This window comes from Macaca fascicularis, chromosome 5 (genome assembly GCF_037993035.2).
Source record: "Macaca fascicularis isolate 582-1 chromosome 5, T2T-MFA8v1.1".
NCBI lineage: Eukaryota > Metazoa > Chordata > Mammalia > Primates > Cercopithecidae > Macaca > Macaca fascicularis.
Genome location: NC_088379.1, coordinates 170891567 through 170908026, shown reverse-complemented (window position 1 = coordinate 170908026; position 16460 = coordinate 170891567). Strand labels below are relative to the sequence as shown.

Here is a 16460-nt window from a genome sequence, read left to right as displayed (position 1 = left end):
AACGAAATAATCAAATAACCTGATTTAGACATGGATATAGGACTTAAAGATTTCTCCAAAGATGATATGCAAATGCCACCAAGCATATAAAAAGATGTTCACTGATCATCAGAGAAATGTAAATCAAAACCACAATGAGAAATGACATCACACTCAGAATGGCTACTATTCAAATACAAAAAATAACGTGCTGAAGAGATATTTGCACACCTATATTCATATCAGCATTATTCATAAGAGGCAGAAGCTACACAAATGCCCACTGATGGATGACAAGATAAACAAAATGTGGTATATACTTACAATGAAATATTATTTGGCCTTAAAAGTGAGAAAATACTTTCACATGCTACAACATAGATCAACCTTGAGGAAATAATGCTGAGTGAAATAAGCCAATCACAAAAGGACTAATACTATATGCCTTATAGTATATGCATATGTATTTGTATAATACACAATTATATGTATAATATACAATATCAAAAGCAGTCAAATTTATAAACAGGAAGTAGAATGGTGATTGCCAGGGGCTGAGAAGAGGTGGAAAAGGGAAGTTGTTTGATAGGTATAGTTTCTGTTTTGCAAGATGAAAAAGTTCTGGACATCTGTTTCACAATAGTGTCAACATACTTAAATAACACTACTGACTTTTATGTCTAAAGTGGTTAATATAGTAAATTTGATGTTTTGTGTTTTTCCATAATAAAAAAAAAATTCAAAAACTTTGAGGGAGTAGCAGAATGAGACCTGTGTCAAATTTTTCTTTTCCTGAAAATCATTTAAATATAAGTTAATAAACAGCTTCTTTAAAGACTTGAAAAATAAAATAATGTGAATGAAACAATGAGGCTATCCTCTAACAGGTGGATATGATCTCCTGTACTGTAGAAGTGTTGAGTTTATTTATGACAAATGCATAAGATGGTTTTGAAACAATAGGATCAGTTAATAAACAAAGGCTGATTGGCATTCAACGCATAAGCAGGTGTGGGTTAGGCGGACTATGGGCAACAAGAGCAGATTAATTAATGGGAAAATATGCAATGTAACATAGAAAAAGAGTATAGAATAAGGGGAAACATACATTTAGAACTTTGCTAAAGATTTATCAACTGTGAAGGACAAAAAGAATAAATCATGTCATCTGCAAACAGGGACAATTTGACTTCTTCTTTTCCTAACTGAATACCCTTGATTTCTTTCTCTTGCCTAATTGCCCTAGCCAGAACTTCCAACACTATGTTGAATAGGAGTGGTGAGAGAGGGCATCTCTGTCTTGTGCCAGTTTTCAAAGGGAATTTTTCCAGTTTTTGCCCATTCAGTATGATATTGGCTGTGGGTTTGTCATAAATAGCTTTAAGTAGAAAGCTGAAACTGGATCCTTTCCTTACTCCTTATACGAAAATTAATTCAAGATGGATTAGAGACTTAAATGTTAGACCTAATACCATAAAAACCCTAGAGGAAAACCTAGGTAGTACCATTCAGGACATAGGCATGGGCAAAGACTTCATGTCTAAAACACCAAAAGCAACGGCAGCAAAAGCCAAAATTGACAAATGGGATCTCATTAAACTAAAGAGCTTCTGCACAGCAAAAGAAACTACCATCAGAGTGAACAGGCAACCACCAGAATGGGAGAAAATTTTTGCAATCTACTCATCTGACAAAGGGCTAATATCCAGAACCTACAAAGAACTCAAACAAATTTACAAGAAAAAAACAAACAACCCCATCAAAAAGTGGGCAAAGGATATGAACAGACATTTCTCAAAAGAAGACATTCATACAGCCAACAGACACATGAAAAAATGCTCATCATCACTGGCCATCAGAGAAATGCAAATCAAAACCACAATGAGATACCATGTCACACCAGTTAGAATGGCAATCATTAAAAAGTCAGGAAACAACAGGTGCTGGAGAGGATGTGGAGAAATAGGAACACTTTTACACTGTTGGTGGGATTGTAAACTAGTTCAACCATTATGGAAAACAGTATGGCGATTCCTCAAGGATCTAGAACTAGAAGTACCATATGACCCAGTCTTCCTATTACTGGATATATACCCAAAGGATTATAAATTATGCTGCTATAAAGACACATGCACACGTATGTTTATTGCGGCACTATTCACAATAGCAAAGACTTGGAATCAACCCAAATGTCCATCAGTGACAGATTGGATTAAGAAAATGTGGCACATATACACCATGGAATACTATGCAGCCATAAAAAGGATGAGTTTGTGTCCTTTGTAGGGACATGGATGCAGCTGGAAACCATCATTCTTAGCAAACTATCACAAGAACAGAAAACCAAACACCGCACGTTCTCACTCATAGGTGGGAACTGAACAATGAGATCACTTGGACTCAGGAAGGGGAACATCACACACCGGGGCCTATCATGGGGAGGGGGGAGGGGGGAGGGATTGCATTGGGAGTTATACCTGATGTAAATGACGAGTTGATGGGTGCAGCACACCAACATGGCACAAGTATACATATGTAACAAACCTGCACGTTATGCACATGTACCCTACAACTTAAAGTATAATAATAATAAATAAATTTAAAAAAAAAAAGAAGAAATCGTTTTTCTCTACTCTCCAGTACCTTCTCTGTTCCAAGGAATCAAAACTCAGGTTAGTTCTAAATAACATAATTCAGTAGCAGAAGAGAGGCACTTGGACTGAACTGGACCCTAAATACCCATTTATTACATGTTTTATAGAAAACTCCATTCCAAGCATTTACCAGAAAATAAAATTCTGTAACTCTTTATGATTAATTTCAGGTCAAATTACTGGGTAGATATTTCTATCAAAACTTAAATTCATATTCTAGAAAAAAATAAGCATTTGGATAGTTAATTATATTTTAACAAATGAATACGTATGTCTATAAAATAATGTACTTTAGAAAACAGTAATTTTAAAAACACAGTTAACACAAATTTTTTAAATAATAAACTTTGGTTTGGAAAAAATGAATAGTTAATGAATGTGTCCAAGTATTAAGGTTTCATGTACACACCCTTCTCTACTTTTTACCCAAAAAAGTTTTATAAAAGCAGCTTAATAAATTTGAATATTTTTCCCTTTTCCTGACCTTGCCTTCAGAAATAGATGTTAAGGAACTGTGAAATGGACATAAGTGGGCACAAAAAAAAAAAAGAGTTGAAATAACATAAGAGCATAAAATGGGCATAAATGGAAAAAGGGGTGAATTCAATGGTTTAACAGTTCCAAATTCCTTACCTGGGAACTATTTGCTTGATGACATCATCTTTAGAATCAAGTAGATCAAAACCCAAATTTATTGCATTCTTTAAAAGTAGCTTTAAGTCATTAATGACATAATTTTAAGGTTAATGAGTGATGAACTATAATTCTAAATTATATGAGGCAAAATATCTTTCTAATCTGTTATTTGACAATTCATTTAGTAATATCAGTTTTTGAGTGTAAGTTGTACTTGAGCAGTAGAAAATACACAGTATAAAGCACAAGTCGCCTAGACTGTAACATTCCAACTGAGCTGCTAAATAACCTATTTAGCTTATGAACACCCAATTTTCATTAAAAAAATGCTTTGCCAATTTAACATGCTGATTGGGTTGGTAATGCTTTTAATTCAACTTTTTAATGATTTAGAAGTATAAAACTGTTTACATAATTTATACCATCTTATCACTTTAAATTCACATTTTTGGTAGAGAATGTAAAATTATATTTTTAAAATGCCTTTTAAATACTTGCTCTTGGCTATAAATGTTCATGGATTATTTTTCTACTTTCTGCAGTGAGGTAGCAATATTTGAAAGCAATTCTAGTTCTAATGTCAGGCATAGCTTTGTGAGGAGCCACATGGAGGAAAGGAATTAAAAGTCAAAAGGTATAACCTGAGACTCCAACCTTGAGAAGGTGTTCCTGGCATAGTGCATGATACTGTCAAAATCATATCTTTCTCCAAGTGAGTTTACTTCTCCAGGCTCCATCTTCAGAAAATTGTACTCTTGACCTAAGAACCAGGGATAAACAAAATCTCAGAAGCCTTTTAACGGACAGAAAATAGACCAGAAGGCCTTTCCTACACCTGCATCTGTTCTTTGTGAAATGACTGATCTTGCTGATCAAATTTACATACAAACGCTCAGGCACATGCAAAAAGCATCTGTCTTCACTCTACCATCATACTGAAAAGCAATATTGAATTGGAACAAAGTGTTAATTTCCGCAAAAAGGTGGACTACCAAAAAGCATACTTTGACTTTGTTTCATACATATGCTCTTTTACCACCTCATAATATTTATTTCTTTAAAATCTTACTGTGTTTTTGGTAATGGACAAATAATTACAAAAAGTTATGTTTTTATCTAATGAGTTTCCCATTTTTATGACTAGGTCTGCCAGGTCCCACAAAAATTATCTTCCTATTTGGTTTAGATACCTTCTATGAAACAATGGGAAAAGATATAAAAGCAGTATTAGTTAAACAAAGCTCTGCAGGCTTAAGCTCCATGATTTCATCACACAAGATAAAACAATAGCAGCCAATTCTCTACTTTCATTTAAAAATGAAACAAGTTTATTCTTGATGAAAAGGCAGTTGTCCTTTGAGATTAAAAAGAATATGCTTCAGAACTTGAATGTTTTTTTAAATCTCCACATCTGTTAGTTTAACTTCTGGACATCATTTTTAATAGATTTTTCAATTGCCTGTTTGTATCTGTATTGTAGTATTATTTCTCGAAATTTGAAAAGAACACAGACCTAAATTCAATGGCTCCAGAAAGAAACATTTCTTAAAACAGAGTTTAAGTTTTAGTGATTTCACAATTTAAGTACCCAAAGATTGTGCAAATCATATCACTTATGTAACAAAAAGCTTTGAAACATCAAAAGACAAAGAAAGATGAGCTACAGGAATTCCAAATTCACTTTTGGAGCTAAAAATGGAACTATTATGCCATTCATCTACTTAGGTTTTTAATTCCAATTGCCATATTTCAATTAAACATAAAAAGATCACATTAACAAAGAGTTTTCTAAAGGCAATAAAGAAATTGAGTTATGTCTCTCCTACATGTGATAAAGGAAATCCGGGATATTTGCTTGAGAATTAAGAATGAAGAATCAACCTGGAGTTGAACCCAAGTCCCAGACCAAAGTGTTTTAGTCTGTCTTTAAATGAATTTAAACAATACATAATTTAAAATTAACTAACCAGATCTTGTAATGAAATATGTGCTCCACAAATCTCTGATAGGTCTATTTATGTTATAACCATTCTTGGGAAATATTCAACATTCTCTTCAACCCATGATAGAGGCAAATGTTAAAACTCTTGTCTCATAAGGAATCTGAAGTCTAATATAACAAATCCACAATCAGATTTTCAAAAAGCTATGGATCTAATTTTATACTTACTAACCTGTAAGATTTCAATTTAGAGTATAATATGGGACCAGATTCTCTAACTAAGGCAAAATGTTTCATAAAAATTTCTGAAAGTAGAACATTACGCAATTTCAGTAATATATTTCAATGCATCTAACTTGAGAACATAATGTGTATATGACACAATATTTTTTTTTTAGTTAAAAACAACATAGCCATACATAGCCCAAATAACAGAAAAATAGACTTATTACATGAAAGAAGGAAAGAGAAACAGAATACATAGCACTAAGGGAAACCACATTTGACAGTTTTAAAAATGGCAAGCCTCCCTCTTGAAATCATATTCCAACATGGATTAGATCCTTATACCAATTTGGTTCCTATCATAATCACTGATTTTACATACAAATGCGAAGCCAAAGTGTGAGCTTATTAGACATCACCCTTGACTAAGACTTGATCTTAAGTTTCTGAGTGACAGCAAATCACAAATTTGTTGAAGATTAATCTTCAACATGAACACTTTCATACTGGAATTGCTCTGTTACAGTGGTTCCCATCATTCAGGAAATCTCACCCAATAAATTATTTTTTTCTGTTGGCTAGAAAACACTAATAACTTTTTAACAGCAAAGTTCTCATTTATGTGGTAGTTGAAATAACTTTCAGATTTATTTCTTCTTTATTTCCCTCCTAGTGATATATAGGATGAATTTTGGTAGTCGGTTCATGCATTAGAGTCTTCTATATAGAGGAGTATACTTTTTTAAACTAATTTTTGATATTTAACTCTACAGATCACTTTGCCATTCTTCAAATTATTTATTTCCTTGGCTTCCAGGACACCACAATCCACTGATTTTTCTTTTACCTTTTAGGCAACACATTCTTAGTCTTTTAGGACATTCTCTACTAAATATTGCTTAAATATTGTTTTTGCCCATTTTATATCCTCAACCTTTTTTTCTTCTCCCTCCAGTTTTTCCCTAATTAGTCAAATCTATGTCAAATTTTTATCTTTAGATACATCCTGAAGTCCAGACTCACCTTTCCTTTCTCTACAAAATAAGGATCATATAAAGACTTTTTAAATTCAAGGATATGCTAAATTGAATCATTATTTGTCCTTCTCTTTCTCAAAAACATGCTGTTTTATCAATATTTCAATATCTCAAATGTTTCATGTGATGGTACCAACATTCATCTTCTGGCTTAAAAAGAAAACTTTTGAAGATTTCCCCTCACATGATGATATTCCTCTTAAAATATTTTTGAAAGACTATTTCCTCTTCTTCCTTTTGACATGTACTACCCTAACTAAGAAACTAGTCACCTCTCAAATCTACTTATTTAGGTTTCTATTAGGTTTTCTGGACTTCAGGCACATCCCACCACACCCAGTTAATGATCGCTGTAAGTCTGAATGCGAAAATGAGTTCTCTTTATTTTAATCTGAACTTTTCCTGCTTATAATCCTTTAATTATTCCCCACTAGCTAGAGAATAAAACCTGAATTTCCTCCCCAGGTTTACATCATAGAGAATCTTCTCTAAGTAAAGGATAAGATACCAACTAATCTCCCACTTGTAACGGCATCAACCATAATGGTCACATAAAAATAATTCAATTTTCTGTAATTGTAGCTTTGCTCATGAAGTTCTTTTTGCTTGAAATTTAATCACTCTTCTGTCCGCCTGAAATACTTCTATTTTACTTCTGAATTTCCATTCCTTTACAACTGCCTTGACTCACTAAGGCACTTCTCGTCACGCCTTGCTTGGACGCTACAGTATTCTCAACATATATTACTAACTACTGTCACTTTTCTCACTCATTTGCAATCATTTATACATAATGCACATATCCCACACTAAATTTTGTAGTTTTCATGACAGTATCTTCAATGCCTAAAATTGGCTCAATAAATAATTGGCATCAAATATATAATGAGCAAATAAAGAGGTCAGTACTGCTAATTACAGAAGGAATTCAAGGTCTGTAACAAAACTGATCATGAATAAGAAAATAAAAACACATTTTTACTTTGCTTATGCTTAAAATACATACTTAAAATACCTTACGAGAAAATTCCAAACAACAGAATATTTTTTGGCAACTGAAATATACTGATGTTTATGTACATAAAAGTTAAACAAATAAAAAGTCTTACATTGAGGCCATTATCAAATATCAATTATCAGAGAAAAATGGATTTTAAGTAGAAATTATATTTCAATTACTGAAAACTTTCCTAAGAATTTGTCTTGAAGGTAGTCAAGTTTAAGAGGAAAATCTCAGAAAAAACTATTTATATTAGCTTGGAAATGACTCATTTCACTGGATTTTCTCCAGAAATTGTACGTGGTATAACACAGATTCCTATGGTAGCAGCACGTTTTATGGCAAACCCTGGGCCCTTTTAAAATCCTTATAACATAAATTACAGAACTTAGTACAAAAAACGTTTAAGTAAAAAAGAAATATTTAATAATATTAATTTATGGTTCAATAGCTCACACCCATTCTTGGAAAGCACCAAAGTTTAGAAATAAAACAGCTAAATCTTAAAAAAGAAAGCAAGTCTAAAAATGCATGAAATCACACAGTCTCCAGGAAAAAAAATTAAAATATAAAATCATCATGGGTAATTTTAAATCAAGTAAAATGTTACTCTCTCATATCAAAAATATAGGTTTACATTTTTGGGAAAGTGAAATAATAAACTGCATAAATACGATTCAAAGATACCCAGTCAGCCTTAAACCCAACACATCCTATGCCTCTCACCTGGCTGGATGTTTTCTCTTATGATAGTTACATGGTTATCTCGATCTGGTCGTGTATGTTCATGCCAAAAGCCTATCACGTGGCCCAATTCATGAACAACAATTCCAAATTTATCACAGTTCTTGCCGATAGAGATTGCCTGAGGTCCATTTCCCCGCCGACCTACATAGGAGCAGCATCTGGAATAAAGGAGAAAGTGGAAATAGTGGTGGAAAGGTGGTGCCGGACAACTGACAATACGGTGAATTTTTTGTAAAGAATAGTGATGAGCTATGAAGTCCAATACATTCAGGAGTACAACAACCTCTTATTACTACATGTGACTAGTTTCTGGTATCCTTTCAAATTTAAGTTCAACAAAAGTTTCCAAATAATCAGTTCAAGTGCTTTTGTAATTATCTATATATTAGAAAATATGCTTACATCATTTTTAGAAGCATTCAGAAATAAATCAGAAAATAAAATAATTATCATGATGATGACAATTATATCATGATGATGATGTTGTATTTCTGAAGACATATAGTTCAGCTGAAGACATCAATACACATTTATTTCTAATATAATTTTATCCTCAGAATTCATATTAATTACTTAGGTTACTACTTTGTCAGTGTGGTTATCTGACGATAATGCAATATTATTTCAGCATTAACTGTAAAAGTAAGGAAAGTTTATTTTTCCTCTTTGAGAAAAACAGAAACTTATTTATGAAATATGTTGGTTAATCAAAAAAAGAAATTACTTTTTCTACTCATGGAATAATTTTTTTTAATAAAAGAAACGTTTCAAAGAAGACGTTAATTAAAGAAAATTATTTGTGGCTGGTTGCAGTGGCTCATGCCTGTAATCCTGTCACTTCAGAAGGCCACCCTGGGAGAACTGTTTGAGGTCGGGAGTTTGAGACCAGCCTAGGAAACATAGTAAGACCCCCATCTCTACAAAAAATTCAAAAATTAGCTGGGCATGGAGGTGCAAACCTGTAATCCTAGCTACTTCAGAGGCTGAGGTGGAGGGATGACTTGAGCCCAGGAGTTTGAGTCTGCAGTGAGCTAGGATCATACCACTGCACTCCAACCTGAGCAACAGAGTAAGACCCCGTCTCTTAAAAAACAAAAAAAAGAAATAAAATTATTTTGTTTCTTTTTTTGTTTTTTTTTTTGAGACGGAGTCTGGCTCTGTCGCCCAGGCTGGAGTGCAGTGGCCGGATCTCAGCTCACTGCAAGCTCCGCCTCCCAGGTTCACGCCATTCTCCCACCTCAGCCTCCCGAGTAGCTGGGACTACAGGTGCCCGCCACCTCGCCCGGCTAGTTTTTTGTATTTTTTTTTAGTAGAAACGAGGTGTCACCGTGTTAGCCAGGATAGTCTCGATCTCCTGACCTCGTGATCCACCCGTCTCGGCCTCCCAAAGTGCTGGGATTACAGGCTTGAGCCACCGCGCCTGGCCAGAAAATTATTTTCAAAAGATGAATTAACTAAGGTTAACGGTTAACTGGTGTTAAGAACTGAATATTTATGTCCTCCCAAAATTCATATGTTGAAACTTGATCTTCATGGTGATAGTATTTGAAGGCAGAGTCCTTGGAAGGTGATTTAGGGATAATGAGGACTCTGCCTTCATAAAGAGATCACTGCCTTTATAAAAAAGTCCCCAGAGAGCTCCCCTGACCCTATCCACCATGTGAGAACACAGCAAAAACACATCTCACATCCGTCTATGCACCAGACACCAATTCTGCAATGCCCCGTCTCCAGAACTGTGAGAAATAAATGTTTGTTGTTTAAAAGCCACCCAGTCTATGACATAACAGCCTGATCAGACTAAGACAAGTAGTAAAGAAAAATCAACAACTGGGAGTAGTATAATGAATGATATTTATGTGATTTGTGTCAAATGAGCAGTCTAATAATTGAGATTAATTTTTTATTTCATCATCTGAAAGAATCTCCTTGACTGTCAAATAGAATGTGAAACATCCAGGAATCTCTTTCTGCAAATTTTCATCAATTGATTGATATTTATACATATTCAATGATGTGATTCTCCTGACTCAGCCTCTGGAGTAGCTGGGATTACATGCACCTGCCACCACGCCAGACTAATTTTTGTATTTTTAGTAGAGATGGGGTTTCACTGTGTTGCCCAGGCCGGTCTTGAACTCCCGACCTCAGGTGATCCACCTGCCCTGGTCTCTCAAAGTGCTGGGATTACAGATGTGAGCCATTGTGGCCAGCCTCAATGGTGTTTTTCTATCCAAATTATAGAAATTCCATCTAGTCATTGTGTGTGTGTGCAAATGTAAGTGTGTGAGTGTGTGACAGTCCCAAATATTCTTGGGACACAGGGTGGGAAAGACTGAGTACACAGGATGCCCACTTTAAAACCAATTTTAAATGGCATAATATTATAGTAGCTACAATTATAAATCATCTAAAATGTTAATAATTAGAGTTTAAATTAAAATAGCATCAATAGCACAGCAACAGAGGGCACTAAATAGTTGGCTTCAAATAGTTGGGATCATGATGCACCAGACATTGCCAAACACCTTTTCTGATTTATTAAATTGGAAGAGAAAATTGCCCAAAACTAATTGACCAAATGATTAAGAAGAATTTCACTATTTCAGTTTCTGGGGTAAGTACATTTGACAGCCCTTTTGATTTTCCACAAATACAAATCCTTATCTCCCTCTCCCCTTGCCCTTTTTTTTCATCTTCAAATTGTTTCTGTAGGCTTTAAACGCCTAAGAATTTTCATCCACACTATGCCAATTAGATGAATTGATTTGTACTCATCATTTATAAATTTATTATAGCAGTTAACTGAGTTTAATAAATCAGTAGTAGAAAGAAGAAAGAGGTAACTGGTGGGCGAAAAGAGGAATCAATGAAATTTGTTTTTGCCCCAGGTAGTTTTTTTTTTTTTTTTCAAATAATATGCTTTACTTCATATGTGGGTACTTATTATATATTTGAATATTATTACATGCCTAAAGATATATTAGATGAAGAAAAAACACAAAATTTTCAAATTTTGGAGATATTTAAACTAAAATATTTGCTACCTTAAGTCAATAGTAATGAAACTGAAGCATCTGATGATTATACAGCAACTAAATTACCCCTATTGAGTCATTCTTGCTGGCTTTATTCAGGGAATAAAGTTCTTTGCAAGTCAAAATGTGGGAGACAGTAAAGCAATGTGGTCAATTTATTTCATCTAAAACATCCTTTTTAGCATAATTGCACTCACAGCAATTTCCTATGAGATGGGGTTTCATAATGGAAAGGAAAAATAGACTTCACACTGCCTTATTCAGAGGTATTATTTTACAATGGTCCTGTGAAAAAACAAAAATGTGGTGTTTTGATCCCTAACTAATTGAAGGTCCTGGGGACAGACGAATTCTAGACTCTCAGATTAAGAAAATAACTACATATATGCTTAGACAAATATTAGTCATGGAAAGACAAGGGTAATATGTATTTTTAATGTGATTTTAAAATGTCTACATATTATCTTAGTTTCTAATGTCATCCAGGTTTGATGCCATTTTCTCGTATACAGCTGTTGGATTTTTGTTTCTCATTTGTGTGCCACTTTTAAAGTTTGGACATTTTAAGGTCTACCTGTAGCCCCGAGCAAAACTTTCCCTATCAACAGAAGAGCCTCACCTCTCCATAAGTCATAGATGGTAATCAGGTAAATCAAAATCTGCTACTTCCTACTTTTGCCTTGGTTTGGTAGACCAAAACCCCTTCGGAACATTATTTGGTAGACCAAACCCTTTTGGAACAAAACCCCTTTAGAAGCTAATCTATTAGATTATCCATGAAGGTGGAACTGGTTCTGCCTTTTCATGTGCCATATTTGAAATAGTTTCAATTATTTAGGTTAATCACCATATACCTTTTCATTAAAATAACTGTTTCTTTTTTGTTTTGATTTAATAAGTTTTCCAGGGCTGAGCATGGTGGCTCATGCTTGTAATCCCAGAACTTTGGGAGGCTGAGGCAGGTGGATCCCTTGAGCCCAGGAGTTTGAGACCAGCCTGGGCAACATGGTGAAACCCCGTCTCTTAAAAAAAAAAAAAAAAAAAAAAAAAAAAAAAAAAAAAATTAGCTGCACTTTATGGCTGATATGGTTTGACTCCGTGTCCCAACCCAAATCTCATCTCAAATTGTAATCCCCACGTGTTGAGGGAAGGACCTGGTGGGAAGTGATTGGATCACGGAGGTGGTCTCCCCTATGCTGTTCTCGTGATAATAAGGGAGTTCTCACAAGATCTGACGGTCTAAAAGTGACAATTTCCCCCGCACTCTCTCTATCTCTCTCCTGGTGCCTTGTGAAGAAGGTACTTACTTTCTCCTTTGCCTTCTGCCATGATTGTAATTTCCTGAGGCCTACTCAGCCATGCAGAACTGTGAATAAATTAAACTTTTTTTCTTTATACATTACCTACTCTCAGGTAGTTCTTTATAGCAGTGTGAAAACAGACTAATAAAAAAAAAATGGTACTGGGAGTGAAGCACTGCTATAAAAATACCTGAAAATGTGGAAGCAGCTTTGGAACTGGGTAAGGGGCAATGGTTGGAACAGTTTGGAGGGATTAGAAGAAGACAGAAAGATGTGGAAATGTTTGGAACTTCCTACAGACTTGTTCAATGGTTTTGATCAAAATGCTGATAGTGATATGGACAACAAAGTCCAGGCTGAGGTGGTCTCAGATGGAGAAAGGACTTTCTAATAAATTATTTTTTCTGCTTAAGTTAGCCAGTCTCTGTTGTTTGCAAAGAAGAATCCTGGCTAGCACACCCCTCTGCCTAACTATATAACCTCCTCGAGGAGAGAAAACACCTTATGCTCAACATTACATTCCCAAAACGTAGTATGGAAGTGGGACAAAATAAGAATTCAACAAGTATAGGAACAAGTGTCTCCTTTTTTTTTTTTTTTAAAGACAGAGTCTTGCTCTGTTACCCAGGCTGCAGTGCGGTGGTGCGATCTCGGCTCACTGCAAGCTCCGCCTCCCGGGTTCCCGCCATTCTCCTGCCTCAGCCCCCGCTTAGCTGGGACTACAGGAGCCCGCGGCTACGCACGGCTATTTTTTTTTTTTTTTTTTTTTGTATTTTTACTAGAGACTGGGTTTCACCGTGTTAGCCAGGATGGTCTCGATCTCCTGACCTCGTGATCCACCGCCTCGCCTCCCAGTGTGCTGGGATTACAGGCATGAGCCACCACGCCCGGCCTGAAAGTGTCTACTTTTATAACCTGAATAACCAAATAGACCAAAGTTAAATACCATTTAATCATTAAATTTAAAGATTAAACATAAATCTTTAATTTGTGTTTAATCTTTTAACACATTAATTTAAAGGTTAATCATAAAAATTAGTTAATTTTTATGTAATTTTTAAATTTTTTGGCAATCATTAAAGATAAGTAGATTTAAAAAGTAAGATTGTTCTACAAAAATTATCTAATAAGAGAAGTCATGTAAATAGAATATATTTAGCTATAAAAGACTACCTAATAGACTGAGGTAATACACATAGTTACATAAATCTCTCACAAAGAATGAAATCAATCTCTGTCATAAAATAATCTCACATTTTGCAAATAATAATCAATCATCTTGCAAAATAAATAAATACCACTGATGACAATAACTATTCATTGAAAAATACTTAGTTGAAGAAAAAAATAAGGAAAAGAAGAAATAAGAAGGCAGTTACAGAACCTCCTCTCTTACCTGTCTCTATAAGGATAAGTAGCTGAGAAAGTCTGATGAGCACCCTGCTAATCAGCTACAACCAGAGTTCTCTCATATTGTTATACTAAGCACAAATGTAAATGAAATACTTACAGCTCAGTTCAAACCTTTTACCAATATAAGGGTGAAGGTTAAAGCATATGTCCCACTGAAGATGAATCAAAGAGATCATATATTTAGAAACATGCATGTGTCTATATATACAAACATGCCTGCAGTCATACATAAACTATACTTGTATACAACTTAAGAAGAGGAAATGTGCTGGAGATAAGTAGCAAAAAGTTCCGACCTTCACCTTTTGCTTATTATATTTTATTATTTTCCCATCTATCAAAGGCCTGACATGGAAAATGTACCAATAAATGTTAATTGAATAAGAGCTGACTATAGTGGAATAAGGTGGGAAATAATAGTTAATGTTCTAAAAGACACAGGTAGTTTCATATATAATAGTCCTTCCTACAAATACGGGCAAGATTATTTTACCTCTTATTTTAAAAAATTGCAAGAGTTACCAGTTGTCTAACTTTGTAGGAGAGCTGAATGAAAGTGATAAAAGCATTATTAAATGGTAAGATGTGTTTCTTATCAGATTAAATTCAGAAACAGAATTGATGTATATTGGCATCAATATCAATTACACTACCTTGCAGGCTCTCAATGAACAATTACACTAGATATTGTTAAACGCTACACTTTTATTGCCACATTGTTGTCTTTTATTATGAGATGAAAGACCCAATATTGAAGCCCAATGGGAATGTTAACGTGCTTGACTTGACAAGTATCTTATTCTAGTCGAGCTGAAGTACTTTGTTCACACCAACTCCCAAGCTCTTAAACAATTTAAATGAATTTTTATGAGATTTAAGTGAAGCATTATCATAGAAAAATCATCATGAAATATGATGTTTTATGAAACTGTGTCAACAATGGTAATTCCAAATGAAGTTAGAATGATTATAATGTTTTGCCAGCCAGTGATCAATTCCTATACAAGTATCATCCTTCCTAGTACCAAAAACACAACACAGAGAAAACTTTGAACTGTAAAATGAGTAGCGAGATAAATTACCAAAATTCAGCATTACTGAATCTTAAGAAATAAATCTTACCTATGGACATTTAATTTTGCTTCTTTTAATTTATTTTTCCTTAAGTCAGTCCCTAGTTCTACTTACCCACAAGGCCTATAGGTGAATACAATGTAACTTTCTTCATCACTTCTTTCTATGAAAGTCACACATGTGTGCTTTTCCCAGTGCCTCATGGCCTGTTTGAACATGGCTCTCTGGCTGCCTAGAAAAAATGTATGATGTTAATGAAAAGTTGGCTGCCCCAGGAAGAATGCTGCTTGCTGGATCCTCTACCTTAAGTCTGGCTGAGCAGTGTAGAATGCCACCACTATTATCAACCAAATAATACTAGTTTATGGCACCACAAATGAGTCATTGTTAAGAACGGACACTCACTTTATAATCAGAGGCCTAAAGCTCACTATCTCTACAAATATGTGACTACAAGGCTCTATAAATGAGGCATACATTCTTCCTGTCAGTTGAAAGAGATCAGCTTCCAAATTTGATAGGCACATCTGAAACTCTGTTTAAAAACCAGAACAGTGCTTTAAACTCTTAGAACACAGACCAAATATATTTTTTCAATTTCAAAGACACTCTACACTAATAACCTAAGTTAATGAAGTAGTTTTCCAACCTTGACTTCATACTATGTATCCTATGTTAATGTTCTATAAAAACAGACACTTAATCTGTGTGATAGTTTTTATTTCTTTATGAAAACAGACATTCTGGGAGTATCTTACCAGTGAAGTTGCCTCCTATAACATAAGGAATAACGCCTCCAGGCCATATTCTTTCCGTTCTTGATGTAGCGGCTCTGGGAACTCGATTTTTCTCATTTTGCCCTGAGAATTGTAGAGGTACTTTACCCTTAACTGTGTTGTTTTGCTCCAAGCCTGCAGTGACATTTAAAACATTCTGTGAAACAGAAGTTCTTGGTCAGGGAATCATTTACCTCTTAAAGGAAAAAAGTTAAAATGTCTTATTTACATATTTTTTTTGTATAAATGCCAGAAGTCAAAATGCATTAAAGAAAAACTTCAGCTGTATTACATACTTGAACAAAAGCATTAAAATATTGAAGTCTTTCGTGTCAAAATACTATTTCTTAATGTTCTGTGAGTGAATTTTGATGAATATCCATACAACAGCCTAAAGTGGATAGAAGTCAGTCAGGCTTAGAGGACATAGAACATTTGTTTTCTGTTTCCTGTCTTGCTAGCTCACTACCAATTCACCAACAGTTAAAACAGATATTGTTTAATAAAGTCCCATGATATTTAAGATTCTTGTTACTCCTGCTAGTTTCCTAATCCTTCAAATCTGAACTGATAGTCTATAGTACAGTCTAAAATTAAGAATATTATATTATACAGATAGTAAATGAAGTAACATTAAG

At 34.4% G+C, this 16460-nt stretch overlaps 1 protein-coding gene across 2 annotated transcripts in view; it reads right to left on the bottom strand.

The window, feature by feature from the left end:
- TLL1 (tolloid like 1) overlaps nucleotides 1-16460 on the bottom strand; it is a 225490-nt gene that overhangs the window by 92019 nt on the left and 117011 nt on the right. For both annotated transcript variants that reach the window (XM_005556244.5, XM_005556245.5), the window contains 4 exons: nucleotides 15805-15957; nucleotides 15161-15278; nucleotides 8200-8378; nucleotides 3924-4029 (listed from right to left, as the gene is read on the bottom strand). In XM_005556244.5, coding sequence (XP_005556301.2) covers nucleotides 3924-4029; nucleotides 8200-8378; nucleotides 15161-15278; nucleotides 15805-15957 — 556 coding nt within the window. The remainder of the gene's footprint in view (nucleotides 1-3923; nucleotides 4030-8199; nucleotides 8379-15160; nucleotides 15279-15804; nucleotides 15958-16460) is intronic.